The sequence below is a fragment of the Dermochelys coriacea genome, chromosome 2 (genome assembly GCF_009764565.3).
Source record: "Dermochelys coriacea isolate rDerCor1 chromosome 2, rDerCor1.pri.v4, whole genome shotgun sequence".
Classification (NCBI taxonomy): Eukaryota; Metazoa; Chordata; order Testudines; family Dermochelyidae; genus Dermochelys; species Dermochelys coriacea.
This window is the reverse complement of record NC_050069.1, coordinates 67,402,929-67,426,481: the sequence shown is the minus strand read 5'-3', so window position 1 is coordinate 67,426,481 and position 23,553 is coordinate 67,402,929. Positions and strand designations below refer to the sequence as shown.

The window sequence follows — 23,553 nt, the reverse complement described above, 5'->3', positions numbered from 1 at the left end:
CTGTGTTAGTCTGTATTCACAAAAAGAAAAGGAGTACTTAGAGACTAACAAATTTATTATGAAAGCTTATGCTCAAATAGATTTGTTAGTCTCTAAGGTGCCACAAGTACTCCTTTTCTTTTTGCTGGAAGATAATGTGTAAATAGTAAGATGTGCCTCTCATCACACAGATCACTTTGCTTGTATATTGTTTCCCTCCCCCGGGTCCTTCTGTCTTTGTTTTAGGTTACATGCTCTTTGGGGGAAAGGAGAGTGTTTTCCTCTATGTTTGGGTGCTACACCAATAAAGATAAGAAATAATAATAATAAACAATGATCATAAGACGTATGGCTTACTGTGTTCTCTTCATATAAATAATGTTTATGGACTCTGTCTACCATACACAGAGTAATGTGCGAGATAATTTCATAGAGTTTAAAGCCAGAAGGGACTATGGTGATCATCTAGTCTGACCTCCTGTATGTCAAGATCCACTGAATTTCACCTGATACCCCTATATTGAGGTCAATGACTTTAGTTAGGTTAAAGCATTTCAGTCCTCAGAAGACTAAACTATTGTGTGCCAGAGGCAGAGAAAGGAGAGACTGAGGTGACACCAATGCCTGAGGCTCCTGCAATAGCAGGGGTAATACATGTGTATTTTACGTTGTAGAAAAACTAGGTATTGCACTGTACTATTTGCAAAATATTATGTTATCACAAATGGCTGAACTGTTTTTGCGCAAACTCTCTCGACGATGGACAGTTTCCTTGGCACTGCGGACATTGAAAGGGACCCTAGTGGCCAGAGGTAGGAAGCATGGTAGAGGGGGTCAGGAAGGGATTTCCACCCACAAGAGGGAGCATGCAGGAATGCATGGGCATGAAAGAAGGGCACAAGATGAGTGTTTGCTGAACAAGAGAGTATGAGGTATGTGGTGAGTGGGCAGACACTGAAACAAGACCGATAAATGTACTGTTTTTATATCAAAAGATACTAATGAGGTCCTGACCACTTGATGCAAAAACAATACCTCTAGCAGCCCCGTGACTCCTAACAGCTTACAGAGGCATTAGCTCAGTACTGACTCAATGTCAGTAAGAGTAGTAAGAAAAGGAGTACTTGTGGCACCTTAGAGACTAACAAATTTATTAGAGCATAAGCTTTCGTGAGCTACAGCTCACTTCATCGGATGCATTTGGTGGAAAAAACAGAGGAGAGATTTATATACACACACACACAGAGAACATGAAACAATGGGTTTATCATACACACTGTAAGGAGAGTGATCATTTAAGATAAGCCGGTGATGGCTTATCTTAAGTGATCACTCTCCTTACAGTGTGTATGATAAACCCATTGTTTCATGTTCTCTGTGTGTGTGTATATAAATCTCTCCTCTGTTTTTCCACCAAATGCATCCGATGAAGTGAGCTGTAGCTCACGAAAGCTTATGCTCTAATAAATTTGTTAGTCTCTAAGGTGCCACAAGTACTCCTTTTCTTTTTGCGAATACAGACTAACACGGCTGCTACTCTGAAACCTGTCAGTAAGAGTAGTATTACTATTGGATCAAATGATCTGTCGTGTAGTGTCACGTTAAAGTGATACTGTATTTCATTTTAGAGCTGGCTGCATTTCAAAGACTGGTGAAGCCATCCCTGAAGTATCTTTACAGGGCTCCTGATAGCGCTGCTCTATCACTTTCAGCTTGTCCAGAATGTGGTTGTATGACTGCCTACTAGTTTGAGCTATCATGATCATATTATACCCACTACAAGTTCTTTACTAGGGATGTATGTTAAGTGGTGGATAGTCTTTAAGTTTGTTTCTTTTGAGACCCTTAACTATCCTGCTACCTGTGCTCTCCCTCCACCCAGGGGTGAAAGTAAGGTGGTACAGGCCGGTACAGCATACTGGTAAAAGGTGGCTGCCAGTACCGGCCCCTACGGACTTACTTAAGAGCGCTGCCGCCTTGCTTAAAAATCTGCCAATGGGGGGGAGGGGAGAAAAAGGAGCAGCTGCCCTGGGGACGGCAATTTAAAAGGGCCCAGGGCTCCGGTCGTTGCTGTGGCAGCAGCAGCGGCCGGAGCCCCAGGCCCTTTAAATCACCATGGGAACTCCAGGAGGCATGGGCCAAGCAGCATGGAAGGGTTGGCTGGGGGATGCTAACCTCCCAGCCCCGCCCCTTCCGCCCGAGGCCCCGCCACTTCCGGGGGGTGGGGGGTGGAGGGTGGAAAGCAGGGAAGGGAGCTGGCCCCCGTACCAGTAAGCTTTAAATTTTACTTTCACCCCTGACTCCACCCCACTATTTAATGATTGATCATCATATGAAATTAGCTTGTGATCACCCTTTTGGTGGGTCTGATAGCTTAAAATCACTCTTCTTCTGAAATCTGTCTTATTCACACCCTTTTTCAACTTGGGCCTCTTCATCTGTGTGGTCATATTTTGAGTGAATGGTATTATATTATGTTTTTATTAAAATGCCTTTGTTTTTATGCTGCTGCACAGTGTCTTGAGTGCCTTGGAAGAATGAGGGGTTGATACTGTAAATAAAACACATTTGTAATGTTATTCAAGGGGCATAGGATGTCTTAGTTAATTAATGACTGTGAAGCGCTTTGACACAGACAGAGGAAAGTTGCTATAGAAGAGCAAAGCATTGTTAGTACTATTGTCTAGTGCATTTTCTAAATAGCCCAACTTTAAAAAAATTCACCAAGCGTTATTTTACAATGTGTATTTTTTTTGTCAGGCAACTTAAGCTGTGGCTAATAGCTAAATCAGCACTAAGCCTACAGTTCTGAACACTTTTTATGCTACCTTATCAAGAGAGAAGGATAATAAACTTCATTAAAGCGCTGAAGTGCAAGGAACTGCAGTTTAGTTACGAGCTAATATCTAAAACTCTTTATATGGGAATGAAGGTAATTTTTAAGGTTATTAGAAGTCCCATCTCTGAATAAAAATACATTGGATTCTTATCAAGGGCCTCATCCTTTAAGCTTTCCAGGCACAAAAATCCAATTGACGTTATGTGGAGCAATTGCAAGATCAGATCCCAAATTTCTAGAACTAGGCCAGGCACCACAAGGACTGTAGAGATTTAGAGCATGCAGCTCCACAACAGTGCTAACACTGCCAGCATCACTATAGGGCCAGATCAGGCCTAGGAAAGTCAGGTAGCCCTTTGGCACCTTCGCACTTCCCTGTTACTCCAGGAAACACCAGAGAAAAAGGCATCATCTCATGGCTAATGACATATGTCACATCCACCTCCAGTCCACATGGAAGATAAAGCCTACTACTACTATCAGCTAAAGACATTACTCTAACTAAAATGCTTTGCAGCTAAATGTTAGGGGTTGTACCCCTGCTGTAACCCATGGTGAGATGAATACAAAACTGTATGGGGATTTAAACTTCTGTAGAGCTCAGAGATTTGGTCCAAACTTCCTTAGACAGGGAGGGTGTGCAATATGCTAGCTAAATCTGTTATGTCTCCTCTAGTGACTGATCCACATAGAAGACAGCAGCCTGGTACTTGGAATTGTGGAGTTATTCATTTAATTCAAGTGGTAGAGGCCTGTGGTTTAGTTCTGAGCTCAGACCATGGGTTATATATGGTACGGATCCTTCAACCAGCACCATCTTGGGACAAAAAGAGAGGCCTATAGATGCTAGATTTCACCTCCTCCTGTCTTTTGCATTCCCTTTTCTGAAGGCTGGTAGCAGTGTTAACAATATACACATACTATTCATACGTTCAGGGAATAGTATGTGTATACTGTTAACACTGCTACCAGCACCATCTGGCAGTCAGGACAGTCCTACGGAGAAAATGACCCTGCCCCCAGTACTCATGCCTCTCTTCTTTAAAGATCGGCAAGACCGTAACACATCAGTGTTCTGACTTCTGCACTAGCTCACCATCCTGCCCTCATTTCAATCCTTTTTGTAAATCTATCCCTCCCTTGATTCCCACAATAAGTGAGTTAGAAACATTCACACTAATATCTCCATCTTCCATATATTTATTATATAAATATATATATATATATATATATATATATATATATATATATATATATATAAAAGCCCCTCGCTGAATGGCCACTAGGTGCACAAGCCTAAAATGAGTCACTCTTTGGGGCTAGGACCATCGTTATTGTGTTTTACACATAACCCAGCACAGGGGGGTTCTGGTCCATGACTGGGGATCCTAGGTGCGACTGCAATACGAACAAACAATAATGAGATGCTCATAATTGTATTGCTATAAGTCACTATTCATCACCTCACTTCGTTAGGTCATGTCTTATGTTTAGACTGGAGCAGAGGCTCTCTGGTCTTCTGGGAAATACCTAGTAACTGCTGGGCACTGTGAAACAATAAGTAAATACAGAGAGATACTGACAAATACGTTAGATGAGATAGCTCCACCAGATAGGGTTGCCTTTGTTTAGAATTTAACACGCCCCACAAATAAGCAACTGGGAATAATTCTCTAACATGGCCCCAAAGATTACAGGTTCCTGGGCAGCAGTCAAGGCATGTACTCCTAAAGCCAGCAGTGCTACGGTATTCAGGTTTTTTTCCATTTTGTAAACAAACTGCAGTTCAGTAAAAGTCGATCCATTGTTATATTATATTAGCAAAGTAATATTTCTTTGATGCTGCAAGGAAGTTACTCTAAGCCAATGGTACTCAAACTTTTGTATTGGTGACCCCTTTCACATAGCAAGGGGCTGCGACCCCCCCCCCATATAAATTAAAAACACTTTTTATATATTTAACACCATTATAAATGCTGGAGGCAAAGCGGGCTTTCGGGTGGAAGCTGACAGCTTGTGACCTGCCCTGAAATAACTTTGTGACCCCCTAAGGGGTCCTGACCCCCAGTTTGAGAACCCCTTCGTATTGTGCAATACACTGTGAGACTACATATTGAGACGGTGTTTCCAATCTGTCCTCATGAATGTATTTCAGTGCAAGTGTGTGTGTGAGAGGGAATATAGGTGGGTTCATATACCGGTAAGCATGAGGGTGAGCGATAGGATCAGACTAAAGACAGAGTGAAGGTTAGCATTTGACACGCTGTCTTTATGGAATCCCCAAATCAGGAAGGACAGGGGAAAAGGGCCTTTGAAAGGTATCTTTGTGAAGATTTTATTTTGCATCCATAATAATAATTAAAAAGGGAGGGAGAGAGACACACACACAGAGAGAGACCTGGGCTCAGAAGTGGCTTATATGTTATTAATAAGAAAAGGCTAGAGCAGGGAGTGCCCAACTTGAGGTAAGGTGGCCTGCCTCATAAAGATTTCTGTTTAAATTAACATTTGGATTTAGAAGGAACGTTATCAAAGGATAAAAATAACAAACACCTTATTAACTGTTGTTTGGTGGTTAGAACCTCCAAAACACCTTGAAAGTGAAATCTCCTGCCTTACTGAGCATGTTTCCTCCTGAAGCACACCTGCACACTTGTTTTTTTTTTTACTGTAAGGCTGCCCCCAGGCAGTGCTTCCTGGGTAGCATTTATTTTTGCTTTGGTAAAAAGAGGGCCAAACTATTTTGTTTGAAAAAGAAATCATGGCAGGCAAAGTTTCGTAAAAGCTTTTAAAAGAGATAAATGGAAAAATGAAAAATATCACAGCTACATGACTTCAGGAGGACATCCCTTAAAAGAAGGAAGGCAACAAGTCCAGGCTAGGCTATTTTTGCCAGGGTAAATCTGTAGTTTTGCCAAATACTTACTACATTACAGATGGAAGAGAATAAGCTAGAGAAAGGGCATTCAAAGTGCAGCCATAGTGCATAGTACAGGTCAAGTACTGTGCATGAAGTTCTCAAATAAGGGGTTGGCTTCCCCAGTCCCCATATAGAAGTGCAGCCACTGCAAACTATAGATTCCAGAATGCAAATGACTGCTAAGATCAATAAAGTGTATTGCATGTTGAGATTGCTATTCTCCATATGCTGTAGCTCTGTATCCTCTGGGCTGAGATGAGGTAAAGGTCAGTCTGATCCATGGAAGATTCAATATCTTTTCAGTTGTTCTCAGGTAGAATAAAGCAAAGTAAATGCATTCCACTTAAGTAAAGAAAAGTAGCGAAGCAGGACAGCAATAGAGGGAGCAGGCCTTTCTGTTTGATGCACAATTTTCCCCCTTTACTCTATAATGTGGGCTCCTGCCTCCTTTTGCTCCTCATAAAAGCATCTTCACAATTTTTGAAATTGACATTTCATTTCAACTGCATCAATAGGCCTTAACATGTCTACAGTGTTTTTTGCCAAAGCCTGAGCAAGTCTTCAGAAACATTTCATTATCTTGCTGTTTTCGACATCTACACACTATATTAAACACAGCAGATTAAAGTCAGCATCTCTGCTGCTGGAAATCTCAGAAATTCTGACATTTCCATGGGTTATGTTTTCTCTATCTGCATACTCTCTTTTCTGTTGTGTGTGACACTTGCAGCTGTGACACTGCTTGTGCATTAATCACTTATGAAGGAGCTGCATGTACAAAATGCCATACTTACTACCAGGCATTAGCTCCATAATATATTAACCATCCATCCATGCAACTGAATTGTAGTCTATAGCCCATTTCTTCATATCTGCAGTGATAGCTAATTAGCGCTGGCCAGGATTTAATATCATGGTAAGTTTTTTTCACCTCCTTGTGCAATGAATAAAACATCAATAAATTCAATTGATGAGTGATTGCTATGAAAAAATGTTCAATAAAATATTTCCCCAAATCTCAGCAATTTTTTTAGGATAACTATGGAAGATTGTTCTCCAAAAATGAAATTTGTCACCGTACCAATTCTACTTGAAATATGACACCATTTTTGGATTAATTTGTGAAACATACTATTTCCAAGAGTCTCAACCACTGAACTTCAAGTATGAACAATCTGACATTCCTGATAGGTGAACAAATTAAAAACATATGCTGATTGGTTAGTAATCCAATGGCTGCATCAGACATTGTAGAGATGGTGTCTGAAGTTATCCTGAAATGAGTGTATGCCTATGCTTGAACATCTAGCCTGGTTTCTTAATGTAGATGATTAATGGTTACAGACAATTATGGGTTGCAGCTTATTCATAGACTTTGAGGTCATAAGAACCACTGTGATCTCCTAGTCTGAACTCCTGCATAACATAGGCTATATAATTTCATCCATTAATTTCCCGCATGATGTCTAATAGCTCATGGTAGAGCTAGAGAATAGCTTTTAGAAAGTTATGCAATCTCTATTTCAAGATTTTAAGTAATGAAGAATCTAACACATCCCTTGGAAAGTTGTTCCAATGGTTAATCACTGCCACAGTTAAAAATGCATGCCTTGTCTCCACTTAATCTAGCTTCAGTTTCTAATCATAGGATCTGCTTATAAGTCTGTCTTTGACTGAAGAGCTCTCTATTATCAGACATCTTCCCCCCACCTAGGATATAACTGTTTATAGAACCCTGATCAAGTCACCTCTTAACCTTCTCTTCTTCATAGGTCGTATAAACGGTCTTTCTAATGTCAGAACATTGGAGGAGGCAACATGAGAACGGAAAGCTAACCATTATGTACCAGGTCCTAAAGTGGCATAAATCAGCATAGCTCCATTGTCAACAATGAAGCTACACCAACTACAACAGCTGAAGATCTGAGTGTACATTCCTTTGGCTACGCTGCCCAACAACATACACACAAACTGCCACGTCCCTCAGCCTGTCAAGGCTAATTTCAATGCAAAACTCAGACTTTTAAAATCTGTGTGAAAAAGATCACCCTCCAAAATGAAAGGGCCTGAGATGATAAAAATTCATTGCTTCAACATGAGGTGTTCTATTATCTTGCTTTTATGATTCGGCATTTTTGATGGCAATAATTCACAGTAATAACATTTGGGTAACAGCAGGTCTGTGTGGAATAAGAGTAAATTTTGATCTAAAGTGAAGACCAGCCTTGTAATGAGGTACAAATGTGAAGTATTCACTGGAGAATAAAATAAAAGTATCTTATACCACTGTCATATGAAATATAGGGCAGGGAAAAAAGGACTATGTGCTATTCAAGCATGATTCAAATTTCAACACTTAGATTAATAAGGGGAAAATATTTTGTCTCGTTAGGGTAAAGAAAGGTATCAGTTTTGTTCATCAGCAATATAAAATTTCTGTTTGACTCAGTGCTTTGCTCTAATACTCAAAGGTGCCAAAAAAATCAACCATTTAGGTCAGCCACAAGATTAGTCATGAATATTAAATTTAAACTAATATGTATTAAGCTGGTGAAACAAAGTCTCTTAAACATGTCCTAGCTAGAACAACAATCTCCTACATCATTTTATTAGCAATTGCTCTATTAATAAGAAACAGTAGCTGCGTTCTACATGATATGGAAAATGAAAATAAAATAGGTGTCCGATTTCCTACACTGCATTACAGTGGCATATTTTGTTTAAGATATTACTCTCTCATGGGCTGCATAGCTAAAAAAATATAATTCATGAAAAAATATGTATTTGCTCAGGCTTTGATGAATTGGGGCATAATGTTAAATAATTATTCATTACCTTTATTCTTCTGTCAAAGTGGGCAAAATCATTTCTTTTTATTGCTTTTTTATATAAGGACCCAGGCCCCTGTGACATCCATTTTATTTTAAACGAATGCTTCTATTATTCCACATCTGAATAATTACAGCTGACATCATCTGCTCTTTGGTGTCCTAAAAGAGCTTTAGCTCTAGTCCACTGTTACATATTGTATGCACAACATGAAATAAAGATTTTGAAAATATTTATTTTAAAAACAGCAATGAAATTGTCTGTAATCACATTTTCTGCTCTCTTTTGAAAGCTACATTATTCAATATGCCAGTGGTCTTTTCCATAATAGCAACATATTAGAAATTCATGCTGCTCTAATACCTCTGAATTCATTGATGTACTGCACTCCCTATAGACCTAAAGAAACATTTCTGTTTCAGTTTCATATGTCCTGCAAACTACCTACTGATGTGATGGTTGTCAAAACAGTTGTACAGTAGCCTTTGAATTCAAAGTGTGCCTTGATTGTCTTCTAAAAATGACAATAAACCCAAGTATATACATTATTCTGCCTTTTGTTGTCAGTACAAATAGAGCATTCTGGAACTAAATCCCCCAGTTTTATTACTTTTAACATCACTTCCACTTTAAACTTCAAAACTTGAAATTTGAAGCATTCGGAGAAATTGAAATCCCCTTTATTTTTTCTTGTAAATGTTCTATACAGCATTATAAACCACACTGTTAAAAAAAGCCTGTTACATATAAGAACATGCTAACAATACTGATGTTTTCTTAATGTAAAAGCTGTACTGTGAAATTTAATTCTGATTGCCTAGAAAAACTCTTAAGCAATCATAGGACATTCAACAGACCCTGGCTGGGTGTGTCTATAATTTTATGTTGAGCAAATGAACATACAGAAATATTTCAATTTTTAGCACCTTAAAAGGCATTTTGCAGATACATGCATCCTCTCATGAGAAATCTGTGCAGACAGCTTTATTTGCAAATTTCTAGTGGGTATTTCTGACAGTTTTAAGGAGCATTTCAGGAAGATTATACAGCCCCTGGAAGTATAGACAGGCTGACATCCACCGGAAACGAGACAGACCTAGTTGTAAGGGAGATGCCTCAATTATAGCACATGGGAAAAGGCTCCTTATTCTCTTCCACCACAGACAAACCAACATGCTACAAGACAATTAATGCAACTTTATTATCTGATTATACCCAGATATCTAAGCAATCTGAGATGTAGGCAGATCTCAGTTATGTCCATTTTAAACTTCTTGTACATAACACAGTTCTTGGCTTTGACTTGAGGACCCAGACCCAGTTTTGCAATGCCAGAAGAAATTCTGTACAAATATTGAGTTCCGTATATCTAAAACTACTATATAAATGAAATGTCTTGAGAAATCTGCATTTGAGGATACTGTAAAAAAATGAATGTGTGCATGTTGCTTTGGCAGAAAACAGAGAGCCAGATAAGAATATAGACGCAAACATGAACTGACAGCACAATGTAGGAAAAGGGAAATTTTAGTGATGTTTTCGAACAGTAGAGAGTGAGAGAGACTTCAATCAATCTCAAAACTTCAAAGCAGACTAATTCCCAATTTGACTGTCAGATACTGTAAATGGCAGTGGGAAAGTCCCATCTCCCAGCATTGTAACATTTTTTAGAAAGAGAATTCCCACAGTGTAAAAAAATCCATAAGAAATTGATCCTTAATATGAATTCCCTGAGCTGGTACTGGGTTCTTATTTTGTGTGCTTAAGCACTTCTACAGATGACAACTCTTACAGATACTGAGTCAAATCCTACAGTCTTTACTCTAAGGGCTTTCAAGTGCGAGTTTTTCCTGAATGAGATTTTAATAAACCAGCAGTTTTAGTGTGAGTCTGTTAAAAGCTGCTTTTGAGTGCATAGTGCACAATAACTTGTAATCATACTGAGCCAAATTCTAAAGGCATTAGCTTTTACTCAGTCCTTACTCAAGCAAATTCTCATTTTACAATGGCAAACACTTGATAGCTGAGATGAAAGAGAAATGCCATGATCTGTACACCCAGTATTTTCCGGCTTTGTTTGTTTACTTCCATCAGCTTAGCATTAACTAAGTCATTATCTAAAAAAGTGTAACCTGAGCTCTTGTCAGCCAATTGCAGACCACCCAACGGTTCAAATACAGAATAAAAATGTAGGCATCATTGCTAAAATATTGATATAGCTTGAGAACAGGTTAGCAGAAAGGATGAAAGTATACAGGCCAAATTCAATGCAGTTGTACCTTACGCCAGAGCTGAATTTGATCAAAACCCAGTAAATTCTAATACAGAGGATAAATGGGTCAAGGTAGGGAAGAACCCAAAGGTTCAATGCTAAGAACAATTCTACTGAAAATATTTATTAGTGACCTGGGAAATGGAACTAGTTGACTGGTGTCCAAATTTGCAAGATAGAGTGATATATTAGTGAATATATGGTAACAAGAATTTGGAGAGGTTTGAGAAATAGATAAAGGAGTTTCAGTTTCAGGAAATATGCTAGCACACTTTGGCATAAATTATTGGTATGGATCAGTGTTAGACAAAACAGTAAAAATGAAGCTTAAAGGGTGGTGATGAGTAATATCAAAAAGGTAGAATGATGTGCAGAAAAAGAAACCTTTACGTTTCTGGGTTATATAAATAAGGGGTATGTTTCAAATGCAAATAAAAAATGCTGGCTCTTCACAAAATCATCTGTCTTCCTTGGTGTTGTGGAACACCAAAAGCACAGTGGAATCACTGTCTTCATTGCATAGTTAACTCAAGTTATCTACACTTGAGTTAACTGCTCTCAAGTTAGTGTCCCACGAGTAAGAATGCAAAATAACACTCAACCTGAATACAGTGATTGTGTTAGCTGTCAAACTGCGCTAACTGGAGTTGTAGTATATACCATGACAGGCCAGCCAACTCCAGTTCAAAGCTCTACCACACTTGAGTTAAAGGGTACTGGGTGTGGACAGGACCTGAATTAGGGGAACACTCAGGTTATAACTAACAATTCAGACAAACCCTGTGTGTGAGAGAACAAGGAAAAGGCTGCAAAATGGAGAAGCTCAGCATGGGATTGGAGAAGAAAGGAGAGACTTAGGTCAGAAATACAGTTATAAAGGCTTTCATCCCAGAGAAAGCTGTTCAAATGTAAATCAATCTGCAGTATGACTTTGTGGCAACAGATACAATACTTTATTTTAAAGGCAAAGATGAGTCTACAGTACCCATGGAACACACAAAAATATATTTGGAGGTACTGTATTCAAAATGCATAGGAACATGCACTTGCCATAAGCCTGAGGAATCTTTCCTTTCTTGACTACACAAATTCTGAGTCCATGTCTTTGATAAAAATAATACTTTTAATTTTACATAAATATCTTGTTTTCCTACTCACTGTGGACAGGTAACTTTTGGTATCTGCACTTGAAACTAAAATTACTTCATCAACCTACTTCCACAACAATGAATATCTCTCTTCAAGGATATAAGCAGTAATATACCTACATTCTGTGCAAAGAAAATTGTGGCCCTATAACAAATTGATCATGGTGGAAGGTTATTATGGGTTGTAAGAGGAAGGAGACATCCATAGCCCAATAAATGATGCCTGGATTATCATGTTTAATTTACCTATCATTGTTCAGGATTCATTTAGTAAATATAGCGCCTTTTCCCTTCCAACCAGTGCATATTTCCTGTAATTTACTTCTGTTTTGTCCTGATCTACATAAATTCCCCAAAGCAGAATTGTTTAGTTATACTATTCAGCTTTTTTGTATTTGCCCTTGATCCAATAATTCACTGTGACAATCTACAGACTCTCAAGGCCTTTTCTTCATAGTTCTTTGCAAAAGACTAATGTGGAACATCAATGCTTAAAAGAATGCTTAGTTTCCAAACCATAGCCCAGGCATAAAAGAGATCAATTCAATGAAACATTGCTTTTACTCTTTATTGAAGTGCCAAGTGCTAGTTCTACTTTCTTTAGGTATTTCTGATTCTTAGATCCTTTCACACCATTCAACTCTTTCTTTTTCAAGGAGGCTGAATAATGTATTTCATACATTTTGTAGAAGTCCAAACAATTTTTTAAAATATCCCAGAAATGTATCTGTATTCCTCTATGAAAAAAACTTTTCCTCCCATACAATATACCCTTGAGGGTCATATTCTGCTCTAAAATATGAGGACATAAATTGGTGTATAGCTGGCATACAAAAAGTTTGCAGCTTATTCTTAATGCCTTGTGAAAAACAGGATATTTATGTGATTTTGCACGTCTTGTAATCAATTTAACCAATATAGAAATGACTGAAAATATAATTCTTCTCAGGACCAGGCCCATAATGACTATTGGATAGACTTAACTCTCCCAATCACTTCAATGGGAGCTCTGTATGGATAAGGACTGTGAATTATGAAAAGGCTGCAAGATTTGGCCTAGAGTGAAAGAAAGACATTTGCTGTTTTACTAAAGTAAAGTAAACAAGAAAGGAAACAGTACATTTCTGTAGATCTCTCTGTATAGACAAATCAGAATAGAAAGAACCTGGTAAAGAAACACAAAACATAAATCCTGTTTCATCTGAAGTCAATGACACTGGCCTGATTCTGTTCACAATAACACCACCGTAAAGCAGCAGTAATTCTATTGGAGTTAATAGGGCAGGATTTCATCCTCTGTAACCAGAGTAAAACTAGGGACAGAGCAGAACCACTTGTGATGATTTCAGGGAGACCTGGATATAGCCTACTGACAGTATTTTAAACAGATATAGATATCCACATTTTAAAAAACCAACAACCTAAATTAAATTAGCCCTAAAATCAAAGACTAAAAATTCTTACCACAGAAAGTGAATTGGAAAGCAGTGTCCCATCTTGGCCAAGCATGTTGGACACTGTAATTTCAGGTAGGTCCATGTTTTGTGGATGGAATGGAAGCAGGCCGTTATGGTTCATTGGGTGACACAGAGAGTGGTACCCAGACTCTACCTCATTCAGGTGCACCAGTGAGTGGTCAGGTAATGATGGAGGAGTTATGGGAGGTATGTTAAAATCTTCACTTTCAAGACTTGGACCAGGAAAAGACTGTAAAAAGAAAATACAGATATTGTTTCAAATCAAACAAAAATTAAAATAAAACAATAGTTACACACAAACAAACTAAAATCCAATCATCATACATTATTATGTAGTAATTTCAACTTAGCAAAGAGAGCATTTTAAACACTCATACATTATAATGGTAGAGTTTAACCATTATGTATGGAATAAAAATTGCCTCAAAGCATAACAATCGCTGGTACTTGCACAGCTCCCATTAGACAGATTTTTTTTTTTCAAGAAAGTGAATGCAAACAGATTTCAAGGGTCCTATTAAAATTTTCCAAGAGTCTTCATCTAGGTGCATACCTTTTTCATGGACTTGTGGTAAAGGAAAGCCATTTATAAAATTAACATTGGATCAAAATGTTTCTTAAAACTCAGATCAAGAGTTACATACTGAAAAAGAAATTCTGTTCTTTTGCTACTGATTTTAGTTTTATATAACAACCATACATTCATTCTGCTACAAAAGAAACAAATTGATATAGAAATGGCATGCACATTGTATGAATATTCAAATATATTTTATAAAAATATAAAGTAATTATATCTGAAGAATAAAATATAGATTTTTTCTTAGTCTATAAACTCACACATACATCTATTTATGCTATATCTAAACAATGTATTCCATGATGTCATTGTTTAGTCTTTTACTGACTGTTGTTGCTATTTAAAGTCATGTGGTTTAATCTGATGCAAGATAAAGATACAAGTAACGCTAGAGGAATATACCAAGGTAGATAATTGATTTTATTTGTTTGTTATCTTCCTGCAGCAAGTAGGCTCATTTGAGTATAAGGAAGGGTAGTGTGGACATGCTGATATATTTTGAAGGGGGAAGTGAGTATTATGGTGGATATGACTAAAGTAGGACTGCATAGGAAAGGAGAGGTGTGAGGTGAAAGCAGTTAATATCTTTGGTGAAAGTAATCATGAAATGATAGAGTTCATGATTCTAAGGAATAGTAGAAAGGAAAACAGCACAATAAAGATAACGAAGAGGGCAGACTTTAGCAAACTCAGGAAGTTGGTAGGTAAGATCCCATAGGAAGCAGGGGATCCTCTGTGTTCTGAATCTGAATATCCTGTATTTTCCATCCTGAATTTACAGAGGTGATTCTTTTACCTTTTCTTTAATTAAAATTTTTCTTTTAAGAACCTGATTGCTTTTTCATTGTTCTTAAGATCCAAGGGTTTGGGTCTGTGTTCACCTGTACCAATTGGTGAGGATTATTATCAAGCTTTCTCCAGGAAAGGGGGTGTAGGGCTTGGGGGGATATTTTGGGGAAAGATGTCTCCAAGTGGTCTCTTTCCCCGTTCTTTTTTAAAACACTTGGTGGTGGCAGCATACTGTTCCAAGACATGGCAAAGTTTGTACCTTGGGGAAGTTTTTAACTTAAGCGGGTAAGAATAAGCTTAGGGGTCTTTCATGCAGGTCCCCACATCTGTACCCTAGAGTTCAGAGTGGGGAAGGAACCCTAACAGGAAGTATGGCAAGAGACCACCCTGGCTTAACCAGGAGATCTTCAATTATCTGGAACTCAAAGAAGAGTCCTACAAAAAGTGGAAAGTAGGTCAAATTATAAAGGATGAATATAAACAAATAACACAAGTTTGTCGGGACAAAATTAGAAAGGCCAAAAATTAGATTAAACTAGTTAGAGATATAAAGGTAACATGAAAACATTCTACAAATACATTAGAAGCAAGAGGAAGACCAAGGACAGGGTAGGGCCATTACTCAATGTGTGTGTGTGTGGGGGGGAAGGACACAATAACAGAAAATGTGGAAATGGCAGAAATGCTAAATGATGTTTTTGTTTCATTTTTCACCAAAAAGTTTATTAGCAATTGGACATCTAACAATGAATGCCAGTGAAAATGAGGTAGGATCAGAGGTTAAAAAAGGGAAAGAACAAGTTAAAAATTACATAGACAAGTTAGATATCTTAAGTCACCAGGCCTGATAAATACTCAAGGAGCTAACTGGGGAGATATCTGATCCCTTAGTGATAATTTTTGAAAAGTCATGAAAGATGGGTGAGATTCCAGAGAACAGGAAAAGGGCAAATATAGTGAAGTGACAGTCTATAAAAAGGGGAATAAGGACAACCTGGGGAATTACAGACCAGTCATCTTAACTTCAATACCCAGAAAGATAATGGATCAAATAATTAAACAATAAGTTGGCAAACACCTAGAAGATAATAAGGTGATAAGTAACAGTCAGCATGAATTTGTCAAGAACAAATCATGTCAAGTGAACCTGATAGCTTTCTTTGACAGGGTAACAACCTTGTGGATGGGGGGAAGTGGTAGATGTAGTATACCCTGACTTTAGTAAGACTTTTGATACTGTCTTGCATGGCCTCAAACAAACCAGGGAAATACAACCTAGATGAAACTACGGTAAGATGGGTGCAAGACTGCTTGGAAACCTGTTTCCATAGAGTAGTTATTAGTGGTTCACTGTCAAGCTGGAAGGGATTATCGAATGGAGTCCCGCAGGGATCAGTTCTTCATCCGATTCTGTTCATTATCTTCATCAATGATTTAGATAATGGCATAGAGCACACACTTATAAAGTTTGTGGACAATACCAAGATGGGAGGGGTTGCAAGTGCTTTGGAGGATAGGATTAAAATTCAGAATGATCTGGACAAACTGGAGAAATGGTCTGAAGAAAATAGGATGAAATTCAATAAGGACAAATGCAAAGTACTCCATTTAGGAAGGAACAATCAGTTACACACATAAAAAAATGGCAAATGATTGCCTAGGAAGGAGTACTGCAGAAAGGGACCTAGGGATCATAGTGGATCAAAAGCTAAATATAACACTGTTGCAAAAAACAAAAGCAAACATTATTTTGGGATGTATTACCGGCAGTGTTATAAGCAAGACACAAGAAGTAATTATTTTGCTCTACTCCATGCTGATTAGGCCTCAACTGGAGTATTGTGTCCAGTTCTGGGTGCCACATTTCTGGAAAGACGTGGACAATTTGGTGAAAGTCCAGAAAAGAGCAACAAAAATGATTAAACGTCTAGAAAACATGACCTATGAGGGAAGATTGAAAACATTGGGTTTGTTTAGTCTGGAGAAGAGAAGAGTGAGAGGGGACATGATAAAAGTTTTCAAGAACATAAAAGGTTGTTAGAAGGAGGAGGGGAAAAATTATTCTCTTTAACCTCTGAGGATAGAACAAGAAGCAATGGGCTTAAATTGCAGAAAGAGCAGTTTAGGCTGGACACTAGGAAAAAATTCCCATCAGGGTAATTAAGTACTGGAATAAATTGCCTAGGGAGCTTGTGGAATCTCCATCATTTTTAAGAGCAGGTTATACAAACATCTGTCAGAGATGGTCTAGATAATACTTAGTCCTGCCTTGAGTGCAAGGGACAGGACTAGAAGACCTCTCAATGTCCCTTCCAGTCCTATGATTCTGTGCATACAGTCATGTCAGCTCCCAATGTGCTGATTTATTCACTTGTGAGGGAGTGAGAAGGAATGACCTGAGCACAATATTAAACATGTGATTTGAATTAAGAGTTACTTGATGTCCAAATGCAGTTGTTCAGCCACAACTTGGTGTGCTGGTTGGTACAGATGTGCACTGCTCAGGAATGCATTCCAGAACTCCTGGGAGAGTGGCTTCTGTTCCCCTATCCCTTTTCCAAGGATGCAGTGTCTGCACCTCTCCCACCCACAGACATGGGGCCATTTCAGAGCCTGTGGGAACCAGCCCCACACCTTCCTGTCCTCTTTGTGAAAGTTAGGGTATCTGTGCTAACTTTGTGAACTCTGTGTGCTCAAGGACTCCAACTATGTTTAGCTCCTGCAAAAAGCCATTAGGAGATAACAGACTGCTCCTTTTGTCCTCTTCCCCTGCTCTCCTTTTGCACCGATGCAGGAGTGGGCACAACTGAGCGACCAGCAGCTATTAGGAGCATATTTATTCCTTAGTTTAATATAATATCACAGATGGAGACAAGCATGATGTGTAAAGCCACTGAATAGAAGGCCAAGAGAAGAAGCAATATTCAAAAAGGTAGACATCATGGAATTTTGTTATTTATAGGTTCATAAATTCCAAGGCCAGAAGGGCTCACTGTGATCATCTAGTCTGATCACACAGAACTTCCCCAAAATAATTCCTGGGGTGTATCTTTTAGAAAAACATCCAAACTTGATTTTAAAATTGCCATATTAGTGGATCACCAAATCGAATTAATAGGCAGCAAGTTTAAAACAAACAAAAGGAGTATTTCTTCACACAATGCACAGTCAACCTGTGGAACTCTTTGCCACAGGATGTTGTGAAGGCCAAAACTACAACAGGGTACAAAAAAGAACTGGATAAGTTCACAGAGGATAGGTCCATCAATGGATATTAGCCAGGATGGGCGGCTATGTAAAACCATGCTCTGAAGTGTCCCTAGCCCCTGCCAGAAGCTGTGAATGGATGGATGACAGAGGATGATGATCACTTGATGATTACCTGTTCTGTTCATTCCCTCTGAAGTAACTGGTATTTGCCACTGTAAGAAGACAGGATTCTGGGCTAGATGGACCATTTGTCTGACCCAGTATGGCCGTTCTTATGTTCTTATCACAATAACCCACCTGAGGTTATTCTGAACTGTTGCAGCATGGAAATAAAAACTTTAAACTGGATTTGCCACCAAAGATTTTACATGTTGCTACTGAGCTGTTCAGGTATTGCTGAAAACCTGAGCAAAGTAAGCTTCTACAGAACAGTGCATCTTGCCATGGCCAAAGGGGTGTTTTTTCACCAAAGTCCAAGGAGCTATGACCATTTTCACCAACTAAGGATCTGTCCCTGCATGAGGATATCTTGGTGTAGCATCAGGGTTAAACTCATATATGCAAAAATAGAAATAACAAGGAATTGAAAACAGGTAAGGGAGAGTGGAGGAGTTGGCAGCAATACTATCATGTATAATTTGAGGAACTTCATCCCTATTATCCCTATCAGGTGGAGTAATTTGAGGAACTATTTGGTTTCATCCCTATTATCCCTATCAGGTGGAGTAATTTGAGGATCATGTATAATTTGAGGAACTATTATCCCTATCAGGTGGAGTAACCTCACTCTATGGAATTCTCAACCTAGAAAATTAGCCCAACCTGCTCACCCACCCATTTAGATCACTTAGCTTGTGGTGTCGTTCTCCACAGGGATTTTGTTCCCTAGGAGACAGATGAATATTGGCATATTGAGTTTCTAAGTCTTATTTCTCCCTGTATTTCCATACTATGATGCTGAGACTCCACCAAGGCAGGAAATGTGGGCATCAAAAATAGAACCTTAATGAATGGAGTGAAAACATGCCATTAACAAAGAAAACAAATTAGGTTTATTCAAATAGTATAGAAATGCATATGCTGAATAATAAATAATAAGGTTATTGTGCATTACTGTATACTAGCCACTAGTAAATTATTATACTACAGAACAGCTGAAATAAATGGTTCCTGCCACAAAGAGCTTACAGTCTAATTTCACATAAACACACAAGAAAAATACAAGAACAGAGAGTGAGAGGGAAAGGAAGGAAAGCGATAACATCAATAAAGTTTTATGGCTACTCTGGACAAGTTTTCGTCACACTGCACAAATAGCCCATCATTGAGATTTGGCTAACATGCATATATCATGAGTCTTTTTGAAAGTTAGGTTGCTTGGGCCTGTTGGGAAGGATTCATGGGATATGTTTGGGAGGAGACTGGGTCAGAACTTCATTTTCTTTCCCACAGCCCCAGCAGCAATTCAGCTCCTCGGGAAATCTTTTCCCCTCACCTCTTTGCTGGGTTCAGGGAGGAGTTACTGCTGGGGTTTCTCCTCCTCCTCCCACTGTCTCCCCCAGGGAGAAGAGTGGCTTTTGGAGAGCTGGTAGCAGGGGAGAGGGAGTACTGAGAGGGAGCTCTCCTCTCCCAGTTTTTTCAAGAGGAGGAGAAACAGCCAAAGGTGCATCTCTCCTTCTACCTTGCTGGTGAGAGAGGAGGAAGAGTATGAAGGTGTGGCTCTCCTCTACTTCTTGCTCTGCTTGATCAGGAGGAAGAGAAAGAGTGCCTCTTCACTCAGGGTTCCTGCTGAAGTCAGCACTCAGCAGCAGCCAGTACAGGCAAATATTCATAAGCCAAATACTGGCCAAATTTCCATTAATATTCAGGCTATTCAGCAAATTTGCTATTTGATTTGTCCATATGTTTAACAACAGAGCTTTCACTTTAGACAGATATTGATTTGCTATGTTTAAAATTTATGCCTAACTAGTAGTATCACTTCAAACACAGTGACAACAACTGCAATGCAATTTAACTAAGGGCTTGTCTACACTTACAGTGCTGCAGTTGGGCCATTGTAGCACATAGTGAAGAAGCTACCTATGCTGACGGGAGGGCTTCTCCTGTTAGGTCCGTATAACTGTGTCAATCAGGGGTATGGAAAATCTGCACCCATGAGCGACGTAGTTATACTGACATAAGTTTGTAGTGTCGACCAGGGCTAAGACTAAATGGTTATTTGTATATAATTATGACATTGTAACTTCATTTACTATAATATAAATGACACACTAGTCTCATAAAAGTCCCACAATCCTACTTGTAGTGCACACACAGACATATATGTAGATTAAGAATTACAAATATGAGGTTACCATTTATCTCCTCTTCATTACATTAAAAGCAATAATAATAAAAATGTATCATGCTATGGTTATTAGTTGCAAACCAGTTATGGTGTATTTGATAACACATAATCTAACACATTTTTGTCAAATTATACTGTATAAACTTCTTAAGATAGCTGTAGTATAGTAGTAAAGAAAATAATAAAATGTCAGAATACTATGTAATTTATGTGGAAATTAATTACTAAGCCATATTAAATATATTGAAGTAATACTATGGCTGTATATGAAAAGTTTTGTCAGTTGTATAGTATTAATATCTAAGAGATGACTTCAACTGTTTTTTGTATTTTTTTTTAGAAAAATAGGTTTGCCTAATTCATAACCATGAGGAAGAACCTAGTTCTATGAAATAGTTGTTTAGCAATTTAGTTATGACGGTTCTTTTGCTAAACTAATATTTCAGACCCAATGTGGGCATTGTCCTGTTATGGGGGAGGGAATTAATTCATGCAGGTAGTCCAAGAATAACTTGTCACCAATAATGTTTGTCTCATCTGTGAGCATTTTGTGGATACTTGTTGCCTGCTGCAGTTCGCAGGTATAGCTCATATCTACTCTCACCTTGTTTTATAAGTAGGCTTGGAAATATTAGCTTATCAGTAAATGACAATTTCTCCATGCACACACAAACCAATGAAAAATATTTTAATTTATAATAAAAATGTACAGATATGCAAAGTAAGAAAAATGCTGCTTGAGAACTTAGTTTGATTTAAGGATATTTACTTTGAACATTTTGACATGTGATGTTGACAATTTATGTTTGAACAATAATAAAATTTGAACTTTTTGAATTTCAACATCTGTCACAATACTGACTGATCCCTCATAGTTTTCCTCAACTGTGAAAATTTATATAGATCAAAAAATTTAAAATGCTTTAAAATATACACTGATATTATTGGTCAAAATTATAAAAAATAATAATTGAAGTATACCAAGCCTATTTATAAGGGATTATTAGTATTACATTTTGCATACAACTTAATTGTAAACCTCTTAGTCATTTTTTTTCCAGGGTCACTATAGTGTTTGCACAATTCTACTATATCCAGGTAACCAGGTGATAACTCTCCTTCACTCTGCTAGTCAAAGCAGCACCAACAAATTGCCTTCCTCTTAACTTTCCAACAAGAAACAGCAGCAGTGTCTCTTTTCATCTCCTCAGCACAAAACTGCAACAGGACTTCAGCACTGGGTCTGCTTTTCTCCCTATGGCCATGGGATGGTGAAGTTGTTTATCAGCTGTTGAGCACTGGGGAGAGTTCCTAAATCTTTATTACAGCCAGGGAGTGACTTCTTTATGAACACCATTAAACCCCATTGGAATGCATTGAACAGATCAAGGCTTTGCTTCTATTTCATCATAAAGGGGATTTCCATCACATCTGAATTTATTATAAATAGGTTTGGGAGTATTTAAAGTTGATTTGGTCAATAATGGGAACCGTAGAACAGGAACACCTTGAATTTTAGATGGGTGGTGTTGAACCTACACATACTGTTTTGGTTCCAGAACAGATCTAAAACCAGATGGAGTCTGCATTCTATGGTTCTAGTTTAATGTTTGTGAAATCTCACAAGAAGTTATTTTTGTGACATTTTAGCTGATTTCATGATACTGATACCATCTTGGCCTGCAATTTCATGAGAATAGCTTGCAAGATTTTGGCACAATTGAACCCAAACCTTAACCCTGATTCAGCTGCCAACCTAAACCCAAGCTTTTGCTTAAATCAGCATTTAGATCTGAACACCAACCCAACCTGGATTCTTTCTCATTTAAACTTCTCTTTTGTGCCAATTAGCCTTGTCAAACCCTGCACCAATTTTATGGATTTTAATTGTGCTAAATTCTGGAAAGGAGGCAAAAATTATGTTTTTGCAGGTCAAATGGACAAACACCAAACTATTTTTTATTAGTCAAATTCAAGTGCAGTGATTCTTGTCATCGATAGGAATCCTTTTAGTATGTGGCAAAACCAGGCCAATACATTTTATTTCCATTCTCACACACACACTTATGTCCTCTGATTGTAACAGGAGTGATATGTGAAACGGCTGTACGACCTGACTATAATAATTAAGGGAGAGGGTATAAGAACAAAAAAACACCTACATTACCAATGGTGATGATGACTGCAAATCAGAAAGCAAACCATATTTATGATTGTATTGAATGTTCTGCATCAATGGTTAAAAAGCAAATGGAGAAAGACAAATGAAAGCAAAAGACATTTTAAACAGAGCAACCACAGGAGGCAGCAAACATCCAAACATCCAGCACAAGCCCTCTGTGGAAAGAGCAGAACCATTACTATATGAGAATGCAGAAGATGTCATTTCAGAGTAGCAGCCGTGTTAGTCTGTATTCGCAAAAAGAGAAAAGTACTCCTTTCCTTTTTGAAGATATCATTGACCAGGTAAGTTTAACAGATGTGCTGGATGGCTGCATCACTCATGCATGCACTCAACAAAATATGGTATCTATAAATCCTTAAAAATATGGTCTTCTCACATGCATACACAATTTAAATAAAAATGAATGACATTTCTAACAATGTGGAGTGTGCCTTAATTTATCATTTAAGTAAGGCTTCTCCATCTGAACTGTGGAAAAATGCCAGGTTTTAAAAGATAGATGCTTCAGGATGTCTCCTCTTTTATTACTGAACATATTGTTACATAACTGAAATAGTTATGAATTGAAAGTAATGTAAAACAGCATGCTCAGTAGAGGAGGAAAAACAATAATTTACTTTATACACATCTGAAAGTTAGGATGATGCCTTTGACAGTGATATTTCCAGGAATATAAACAGGATCAACTTATCTCTAATTTCTTAATGGAGGACCTTCAGAAGTAACTGTGTTTCAGCTTTTTTTTAATCTCTGCATGAACAAGAGTTGATAGCTTGAGACCATAATGCATTACTGTGGAAACCTTCGGTCTCTTACATAAATCATCTTAACACTCAGCAAGAATTGTCCAACAGTGCCATTGATATGTTCAAGTCAATGATCCTGCAAACATTTTTTTTATGTTTCTTCATCTGTTAAACATAAGCAATAAATCATATTCATTTAAAACACACAATATGCTAATTTATCAAGCA

At 38.0% G+C, this 23,553-nt stretch overlaps 1 protein-coding gene across 5 annotated transcripts in view; it reads right to left on the bottom strand.

The window, feature by feature from the left end:
- The window catches only part of TOX (thymocyte selection associated high mobility group box), a 277,437-nt gene that overhangs the window by 105,890 nt on the left and 147,994 nt on the right, over positions 1 to 23,553 (bottom strand). For all 5 annotated transcript variants that reach the window (XM_038390465.2, XM_038390463.2, XM_043507821.1 and 2 more), the window contains one exon: positions 13,452 to 13,694. In XM_038390465.2, the coding sequence (XP_038246393.1) occupies positions 13,452 to 13,694 (243 nt within the window). The remainder of the gene's footprint in view (positions 1 to 13,451; positions 13,695 to 23,553) is intronic.